This window comes from Naegleria gruberi (assembly GCF_000004985.1).
Source record: "Naegleria gruberi genomic scaffold NAEGRscaffold_41, whole genome shotgun sequence".
In the NCBI taxonomy this organism is placed as follows: domain Eukaryota; phylum Heterolobosea; class Eutetramitea; order Acrasida; family Naegleriidae; genus Naegleria; species Naegleria gruberi.
Genome location: NW_003163286.1, coordinates 226,662 through 236,881, shown reverse-complemented (window position 1 = coordinate 236,881; position 10,220 = coordinate 226,662). Strand labels below are relative to the sequence as shown.

General features: G+C 34.5%; 4 protein-coding genes across 4 annotated transcripts; 3 read left to right on the top strand and 1 right to left on the bottom strand.

The window, feature by feature from the left end:
- Positions 1-1,070: 1,070 nt before the first annotated feature.
- NAEGRDRAFT_80685 (uncharacterized protein) lies at positions 1,071-4,824 on the top strand (the record flags this gene model as incomplete). The annotated part of the gene is made up of 4 exons (XM_002674264.1): positions 1,071-1,182; positions 1,230-1,324; positions 1,370-2,339; positions 2,643-4,824. 4 exons carry the CDS (start codon positions 1,071-1,073, stop codon positions 4,790-4,792), a joined length of 3,327 nt encoding a protein of 1,108 aa, XP_002674310.1. The 3' UTR covers positions 4,793-4,824.
- Positions 4,825-4,873: 49 nt separating this feature from the next.
- NAEGRDRAFT_51101 (uncharacterized protein) lies at positions 4,874-5,929 on the bottom strand (the record flags this gene model as incomplete). The annotated part of the gene is made up of 1 exon (XM_002674190.1): positions 4,874-5,929. The coding sequence occupies one exon, from the start codon at positions 5,927-5,929 to the stop codon at positions 4,874-4,876; it is 1,056 nt and encodes a 351-aa protein (XP_002674236.1).
- Positions 5,930-6,712: 783 nt separating this feature from the next.
- NAEGRDRAFT_51100 (uncharacterized protein) lies at positions 6,713-8,179 on the top strand (the record flags this gene model as incomplete). Its single annotated transcript, XM_002674263.1, has 1 exon — positions 6,713-8,179. The coding sequence occupies one exon, from the start codon at positions 6,713-6,715 to the stop codon at positions 8,177-8,179; it is 1,467 nt and encodes a 488-aa protein (XP_002674309.1).
- Positions 8,180-8,498: 319 nt separating this feature from the next.
- On the top strand, positions 8,499-10,181 carry NAEGRDRAFT_70645 (peroxidase; the record flags this gene model as incomplete). The annotated part of the gene is made up of 1 exon (XM_002674262.1): positions 8,499-10,181. One exon carries the CDS (start codon positions 8,499-8,501, stop codon positions 10,179-10,181), a length of 1,683 nt encoding a protein of 560 aa, XP_002674308.1.
- Positions 10,182-10,220: the final 39 nt, after the last annotated feature.

Genomic DNA, 10,220 nt, shown 5'->3' with positions numbered 1-10,220 from the left:
GAAATAATCATTAGTTCCACTAATTTCTTTACACAATGTGTAGTAAATTTGACGACAAATCATGAAATAACTCAGAAGAATAATAAGCTGTTTATGGGGTTGATGCTAAAATCTTGATTAAGTGGGTTCTCCAGCAAAGAAATAATAACTTCTCTGTAAGTATGGTATTTATTCCTAGAAAAATGCCTCTATTCGCTTCTAAGCAGGTCAATGATATCCCATTTCTGAAACCACGTGTACGTACAACCGAAACTGAAGAAAAAGAACAACAACAGTCAGACACCCACTATCAAGAAGAAGAAGTGTTCCATCGTTAAAACTTTGTATTTGTTGGATGTGAGTTTTAAAACAGCTCTTGGAAAACTCAAAAAGCAACAGAGCAGTTCAGCAACCACTCATATTATGAGAGAAATGAGAAATTCAGGAAAAGGATACAATGATGTTGTATCTCGTCTTGATAAGAGAACGTTCAATTCAACTTCTGAAAAGAAACAAATTGATATGGCAAGGAGAAATCAAAAGAAATTCGAAAAATAAGAGATAAGAGAATCTAATTTAAATTAGTACACTTTCCCTGATTGTAATTGTATAATAATGTTTCAGTAAATTGTTTATCCAAACTCACTGGCACCAAAAACAACCTGAATTCATCTCTCTAATGTAAACTCCCCTTTCCCTTTATCTTCTGATGATATAAAGAATCAATTATTGAGGATAACAGTATTGTTTTTATTAAAATTCAAGCAACCCCATAGTGTCTTCTCTGAATCAAGCAGGAACAAGGGGCAGCGAAAGGGAAAAGAACAAATTTTTGAAATTCATCCAAGAATATATTTATTCTTCGTCTTATGAATTGGGAAAGAGATTATTTCAATCAAACAGTGTACGTGTTAAGCGAAGTGATATCTTTTCCCGCCTTGGAAATTATTAAAAAATATTCATGTTTGTTATGTTTGCTTGTTTTAATACACTTGCCAGTCCGCGTACATTCCTTAGATGAAAGATTGACACATGGTGTGTTCATTGGATGTTCGAGTTGAGTAGTATTTGATGGGAAACAATAAGAAAAAATGTCGGATGCTTTTCCTCCGTTTGAGTTGGATCTTGTGAATGCTCACAAGTGGATGGATTTTATTCATGATAGGATTGGTGATGATCAACTCTATCAAGTGCCAGATCATGGTAGGTTTTTAATTATTTAAATATTTGAATGATTAAATTGTGATCAGTACCAAAACCAAGAACAACCAGACAAGAATATAATACCTTTTTGAATAATTTTGTTATGAATGGCAATGGAAAGTTTCCAAAAGTTTCGGAAAAGGTAAATAATATTATATGGTGTACTAGTGATTTTAACAATTCATAGTCCAAAGATTCCTACCGATCAACCTATGATTTCCATGCTGAAGAAGGAGGAAAATTGAGTCCTTTGGGTAGAATTTGGATCAACCAATATCAAAGAAAAGAGCAATCTTCTCAGAACAAGCAAGATGAGGAATCGGTGGAGGAAACAATAGCTGATCCATCCTTGCTTGAATTAATTAGAGGGAAATTATCATTCGATTTAAAGTTTAGAATTATTTCAATGATTCCTTCAACTTCCAGAATTGTGAGACAATATGAAAATCAGCAGTGGAGTGAATTGTTTCCTGATGATTTTTCAATTGATTGTAATGTGAAAGACTCTGCATTTGTTTCATATCACAAGTACAGAATTATCTCCAAAGAGTTTAATAATAGAATGCAAAAAAAGTTGATGGAATTAGATTCACTCAACTTGGCAAAGGTATTTAGTATGGGCCAAACACCAAAACAGCTTGAAAATTTGGTTAAAACAGCTTATTTACTTTCATTTATCAATTCCAAAAGAAAGTATGTTTTGGGTAGGACCAAAGATGTTGAGAATATCAATATTTACCAAGACTTTTCAAAAATTCATTCATGTTTACGTTCCTGTTGTGCAGAGATGAATAATTTGGTCACTCATTACTTTGTAGGAGGGACACTCTATTTTAATTCTAGCATAGCTTTCTTTCATTCTGATAAAACTGATCTCGAACTTGAAGATCAAGACAAGGACAAACAGGAAGAAAAACAAATAGTTCAGAATGAAGATACAGAAGAGTTTGGTGGTATATTCGTTGAGCCAGAGTATATACCAAAAGATACTGAAATAGCACCTCAAACTGAGGAGGATATTGTAAAATATTTTGAACTCCAAGATCTTAACTATGGAAGACATAATTTTGACTATATAATCTCTAGATCAGATAGAGAGAATCAGAAGAAAGAATACAAAAAAATAGCATTACAAAACAAATCGTTAGATTTCAAAGGTAAGTTCCATGCTGTAACATGTACTGACACAGTGAAAGGCATTCCACATGGAGACATGTCCCTTGAGATGATAAATGATTCACTTGAAAAAACAACCTTTAGGCAATTAGAAACTTTGTTTCCAAATGGAAAGCTTCCAGAAATTATCCCCTCCATTAAACCTCTTTCACCGGCTGCTGGAAAGGAGAGATATTACAGTATTTTGATTCGTAGAAAATTGAAAAAAGCACTGCCTGAACTGTTTAGTTCAATTTATGATGATAATATCACACTTTTTAAATCTTTGACAATTTCGTCTGAAGGAAATATATATAACAATCTTATTTTACACTTGCTGCTTGAAAATGGAAAAGAAATTCCCCAAAATTTGGATGAAGATTTATTACTCTCCAAGAATTTCAAAAAGAATGGCTTAGAGGAAATAACATTTGTTAATTTTGGCCTCAGTTCACTTTTTGAATGTATAAAAAACTCTAGACATGTACGAAGAGTAGGCGTAAATGATCATGATAATTTGGCTTTGTTTACAAAGAAACAAGTTGATTTTAGAGAAAGTGTCAAAACAGCAGTTATTTCCTCACTTGAAAATAATGTACAAAAGATTGATGTTCATCTTCATCGTGATGCTTACGGGATAATGGATGAAATTGAATTGATCTGTACACATTTCCCAAATGTAAAAGAAATAAGAGCATCTATCTTGTGCCCAAATATACATTATACTCCAATGAATACATTCCAAAATACTACTTCTTCAATTCAATTCAAAGACATTAGACAATCATTATCATATGACTTGGAGAAGATTATTTTCAAGGCACAAAGTTGCCCTTTGACAACAATGGGGTATAATGAAGAAGTAGTTGATGCAGAAACTGTCGATACTAATCCTTTATTTGAAAATACAACTTTAGGGGAAGGTTGTTTGAGTATTTGCTTTTCCTCAATTAGAGAATTTGAATCTCATAATATTGAGTCTTTAGAGAAAGAGTTGGAAATTGACTTACTTCACTATCCAACCTTTGTCATTGCTATTTTCGAATCTAAATCTCAACTTCAAGAAAAAAAAGAAATCATAGATTATTTTCTTGAAAGGGGATTTAAAGAATCATACTTTATTGACTCTTTTAATTCCTATTCTGAAGATACAAGAGCACTTGAAGAATACTTAATATTTAGAAGGAAACACTCAAAGAATCCAATACTCAAAAACGCAAGAGCTTATAGTACCCCTTTAACTCATGAGAAACTTTTTTGTGATATTTATTTAGGTCTTGATTTAATTTCAAATCCTCAAGAATTTGAAAAAGCATGTTTCGCTGCAATTGCACACAAATGTGTAAGAACTCACATTCCAGTATCTTCTCATAGTTCAGTTTTTACCAAATTGTTCTTGGCAAAATTGTTTTATGAAAATGCAGACATGGACTTATTCATCTATTATCTAGATCACCATTTAAATATTTGCACCGAAAAGGACATTATTGAAGAAGCAGAAAGATGGGCTTGTGATACAGTATCTAATCTCTCACATGAAAGAACAAGAAGAACTCTCCAGCTCTTCTTTACATATATCTCAAAACCAAAACAGCATACATATTACCAACACCAAAAATCTACATTTAATTTGGATAAGATCTCCTCTTATATCGCTTTGTTGGTATGTGCAAAAGAGTTTAGTTTGGTAGAGGCTTGCCTTACCTTAGCCCAACACTGCTTCAGTAACTTCAATGAACTATTTATCAAACCATTCTCTACAAGTAATTTGAAATCTAAAGTCAGTCGGGTTAACAACATGGCAGCAGTGATTGAGGATTCTTATGGTACTATGTTTGAATATGAAACAAAGATCGAAAGAAGAAAAGAACTATTGAAAATCATTTATCACAAAGGGATTACAGACTTAGAAACCAAAATTGATTCATCCATCCTTGATGAAAATTGTATTGAAGACAAATTAAGAGACCAAACTACAAATATTTTGGATCTACTGTGTTCTTGTGTTGGATCTGAGATTTTAGTACTGTATGCTATTGATGTAATGACATCATCACAATTATTGTATCAAGATAGTTGGGGAAATACTTGTTTACATATTATTAGCGAGCAAACAATTACAAATATCGAACTTTACGAAAAAATTATTGAAAAGCAACCAAAGATTGTCAATGTTCTTAATAATGATCTCAATACTGTGCTACATGTGATTGCCTATTTACCATTCCCTTCCTTATTCACCGTGGGAAAGGTGTTAGTCGAAAAATATGGGGCTGACAAGGACCTGATCAATGCTTATGGCCTCACAGCATACGAAATTGCCATGCTAACTATTTTGGAGAGCAAATCCTTGAATGATGAAAAACATTATGATCTCTCTTGGCTCTTACCAACAAGTGGAAAAACAAAGAAAGATATTTTCCACAAAATGATTTTAGATAAACAGGCCAACTAGTCGAATTATTAAAGATACTACCAATTCATTTCAATTCTATTGAACTAGCCTACATTTAACAATCTTACAATTTATTTACAATTAATCAATCTTGATAACAATCTTGCCGAAATGTTTTCCACTTGCCAAATATTCCAAAGCTTCCTTAGCCTTTTCAAACTCAAACACACTATCAATAACAGGTTGAATAGCATGTTGTTCGAAAGCTCTGTTCATTCTTTCGAATGATCCGCGAGAACCAACAAATATTCCTTTCAAATTAATCAAATTAGAAAGTAATACTCCAGCAAGATTATTATGATCTTGAGCCTTTGAAAGAACACCAATCATATGAACATGACCCCCCTTTCTAACTGAATTCAAAGATCTAAACAAGGTTCCATCACCACCAACTTCAACAACATGATCAACACCTCTTCCATTAGTGAGTTCTTTAACTTGAACATGCCAATCTGGATGTTTTCTATAGTTGACCAAATGAGTTGCTCCCAAAGCTTTGGCCTTCTCCAATTTCTCATCACTTGAAGATAAAACAATTGTCTTGGCTCCAGCAGAAATTGCAAATTGTAAACCAAACAATGAAACACCACCTGTTCCAATAATCAAGACTGTACTGTTAGGACCAACCTTATCAAGTCCATTTTCAACTAGAGCAACCCATGCAGTCAATGCAGCACATGGAAGTGTTGAAGCTTGTTCATAAGTTAAATAGTTTGGAATCTTGACTAAACCATCCTCTTCAAATACTCTGTATTGTTGTAAAACTCCTGGAACAGAACCACCACCTAAAGAACGAGAAATTGCATGATCGTTAACTTCACCATCTTGCCAATTTTCAAAGAAGGTTCCAGCAACACGATCACCAACTTTGAATTGAGTAACATCTTGACCAACTTGGACAATTTCACCAGCACCATCTGAGAGTGGAATCAATCCAGCACTACATGGAGCAAGATAAGTACCAGTAGCTACCAAATAATCTCTATAATTCAAACTGGCTGCATGTAAACGAACGAGAACTTGTTTTCTTTGTGGCTTTTCGATTTTTTCATTGGAATGCAAGACAAGATTCTCAATTCCAGTGAATTGCGACCATTTGTAAGCTTTTTGAGTGGAAGGAATTGTTGGAGTAGACATTTTTTTTGCTTGAATTTGTTTTTGTGTCTTGCTTTGGTTAGTCTCTACTATTTATTTGGAAATGATGGTTGCGAAGTGGAGTCGCACTTTTGGATTGTACATTCTTGCGACCGCAAGTATTTATTCTTGTTGAGAATGTTTCAAGAATTTCAATGGGTAAGTTCTTGTTGACCATTCATTGGGTGGTGGAAAGTGCAGTTTCCATGGATGAGGTAAGTTAAAAATTCTTGGAAGTCCTCTCTGCTAAGGATTCAATCTGGCATCAAGTCTTTTCAATCCCTCCCTTCTTAGCATCTAAAATCCATACTTCTATTCGATTCTTCGCCAGTCTGCTTACGTATAAGCGTCATATTTTACAACCAATTTATTGAATATCTGTACAATACTTTGCACCTTACTACACAAACAACACCATTCAGAAAAGATCCTTCTTTTCCAACACATCCAATGCAGGGAACCTCCAAACACAAACATACAACCTTCCTTTTCAATCAGCCACAAATATTCTTCAGATACTTTTTAGAATCTTCTTATGGGCTCGCTTAATCTCAACCAATAACGTAACGGCTCCATTCTTTCACAACGATTTTTTAGAGTCCACACACTAATTGGGAATCTTTCCTGTTTGGCTTTAGTGAAACAAATTACAAAAAATTCACACAAAAACAACCTTAAGAAATCCTTATTTGAACCTTAATGATGGTTTTGAGGTTTTCTTCAACAAGTACTAGACAGGTTGAATACTGTAGCATCAACTGCAGCAGTTACGTTAATAACACGAATATGAGGAGTAATATTCATCAGAATAACAATCATCATGAACAACAACAACTAGGAATCAACCAATCTCAATCTAAGAAATGGCCATTATTTACAATATTACTAATAATTCTCTTAATTCAAACAAGAACAATACTATCCCTAGCGACTCCTTCATCGAATTATGTAACGGTGGTTTCTCATAGTCATTATTGGTCCTCCGAAATATCATCCTCAATAGACAGGGTGGAGAATAGAAATATCTACACTGATGAACAATGCTCATGCCCTAATTGTGTCTGCAATAACCAACTAAGTATGTGTCCAAGACAATTGAAGAGTGATGAAATTGTTATTCTTGCCTCGTTGGAAACGTGTGGAAAATACAGTCAGGTTGCAAGTGTAGGACTCATAAATATTGAAACAATTGATGATGATTTACCTCCATTCAAGTACTATCTGGTGGATGAGGATAATAAGAAGAAGGCAATTAGAGGACAAGGTTTTGATTATAGCACTCTGAAGAGTGGTGGAAGTGAAGCTCATAATTGTGTCTCCGATTCAAAGCCACCAGTGAGATTTCCAAGAGATGGAGGAAGAGTATATCTTATTGCAAAGAGTGTTGTCAATACTACTGATGTGAGGTTTAATATTCAGATGTCGTGTGTCATTCCTCCATTCTCTTCAATTGAGGTTTCTGCTTCAAAGTTTGGTGATTGGAGTAAATTCTATGCTGGAAATCCCATTACATTCACAGTTGCATTCAAGAATAGATTTTCATTGGTTGATACTTGGATTCAGGGATCTCTTTCTGTTACAAATTACAGAAATCAACCTGAAGTACCAGTTGTTGATGGAATTGGTGTTGTCAAATTCACTCCTGTTGGTTCTGGAGTTGTGACACTTGTGTTAAAATTTGTTCCAAGCACAGCCATGCATGGAAATGCTATTGCTGACATTACAGCACCTTCTGCACTCGTTGTTAAAATGGCATCCAGAGGATCTTTTGAAATTGTACCAGCTACAGTAATTGTAAATTCTGAATTCAAGATCAAGTACACCATCTATGATAATGATGGAACTATTACCCCAGTACTCGATTTGAAAAAGTTGTCATTCGTGAGTCCTGACACTGATCTCAACTGCACTTCTCCTAAAGATAGTTATGGATCTGGAACTGTACTCTGTGTTGCTTCTTCACCAAGCTCTGGAGCTCAAATTGTAATCATGATGGACAATTACATTGTGGTGAGTAAGACAGTTTCTATTGTGGAGAATGAGTCACTCTGGGTTAACATCTTGGTCGTTGTCCTGTGCATTGGATTGGCTGGAGTCATTATTATTTTAACCGTTTTTGGTTATTGTGTTTGGAGAAAAACTCATCCACACACTAAATTGGTGGACGAGAGAGATGATCATGTCTTTGAAGAGGAACTTGTGGTCGATATTGATGATACTGAAGATACAAGTGAGCATCAACATAGTCAATGAGTAAATTTAGTGAATCATGACTTGTTTAACCATTTGATCTACAGTAGATTACAGACATTCTGATTTGGTGAGAGTGATACATTCAATTTTGGTTTCTTTTGAATACAATCAACAAATTTTCTCAATAGATCAAATTAGGCCTTGTTTTATGTCTAACATCACAATAAATTGATAACTTCATCAAATTCTCCATTTGTTTCCAAGTTTGAAATTTGGAGAGACAGTTAATAGATGTGATGAGCACCCAAATCTTTTCCAATGCCATTTAAAATTCAAGTTACAACTCCACTCATTTAGACAATCAAAACAAAAAAACAAAATGAACAACAAGTTGACCCTTTCTCTTTTTGTTGTCCTGTTGCTACTTCAGTGCATGGTCTACGTTTTGTCAAGAGAAATTTCACTCAAAGATCTCAAAAAGTTGACCAAGCCAGTAAAACAATCTTGTTATACCTATGATGGAGTTGGAGTGAATAAGAAGCACCCAACTTGGGGTTCAACTGGCGAGCCATTCCCAAGACTTACCAAAGCTGCTTACACTGATGGTATTAAAGTCCCACCAAGACAAAAGTACTCTGCCAGAGAAATCAGTAATGTATTCTGTAAACAAGAAAAGTGTGACGATTCTAACAAGTATGGTTTGAGTTCAATGTTTTATGCCTTTGCCCAATTCATTGATCACGATATTGATTCAATTGGAACTGGTATCAATACTGAATCATTCCCAATTCCAATTCCACCTGGAGATAGATTTACCACTCCAACTATGCCATTCACTAGAGCCAATTTTGCAAGTGAGAAACAAATTTTCATTGGTCAACCATTGAATCAAGTCAATCAAATTACTGGTTACTTGGATTGTTCACAAATTTACGGAAGTGATCCAATTAAGGGAAGAGCATTGAGATTACTCAAAGGAGGTCTTTTAAAATATGATGAAAAGTTTGGTTTAGAGTTCCTTCCTTCTGCATTCCCTCATACTAATGGATTATTCTTCTCTGGTGGCAGAAACCAAAGTATCGTAGCAGGTGATGATAGAGTAACTGAGGCATTGCCTATCACCTCAATTCAAACCTTATTCTTGAGAGAGCACAACAGATTGGCCAGACTTCTTGCAAAGAGATTCAATGTCTGTAAATCTGATGCAAAGAGTCCAAAATATGATGAATGGTTATATCAAACAGCTAGAGCCATCAATTGTGCACAAATTCAATCCATCACTTATAAGGAATATGTTCCAGCATTGATTGGTAAATCTCATTCTTTTAATCCAAAAAAGGTCAAATTCAATCCAGATGTTCAAGTGACACCAAGTACAGAATTCGCTACTGTTGCCTATCGTTTTGGTCACTCTCTTGTTTCATGTTTCTTGAAGAGAATTGACGAAAATGGTATTGAGAAAGAAAGAGTTGAATTTAAGGATGCTTTTAATGGTTTCAATCGTTTCAAGAATAGTAAGGAAGAATTGGATCTTATTTTGAGAGGTTTGTGTAAACATGCTCAACAAAATCTTGATGAAAAGGTTGCTGATGGTTTAAGAGATTTCTTGTTTGGACCTAATGTCAGATTTGATTTGGCTGCCTTCAATTTGCAAAGATCTCGTGATTGTGGTATTGCCTCATTCAATGATTTGAGAAGTCAACTTGGACTCAAGAAATTGACAGCCACTGAAATTTCCAATTCCAATTCTGAACTCAAGCAAAAACTAGTTCAATACTATGGTGAAGAATTGAGCGATTTGGATCCTTGGCTCGGTATTTTGATGGAACCAAAATCCAGAGATTCAATGTTGGGTAAATTAGGAACCAAGATTGTTAAGGATCAATTCTTAAAGTTGATTAAGGGTGATCCATGTTTCTACACTCACAGAAAGGAATCTTGGGTTAAACAACTCAGAAAGTCCATTGAGAGAGTTACTCTTTCTGACATTATTGTTGCCAATACTGGAATTAAGAGAGGAGATAAGGCTCTCGGATCTTCTGCATTCAAATCAAAGAATTAATATTGTATCATAACAAAATAAAATAGCCAAATTAACATA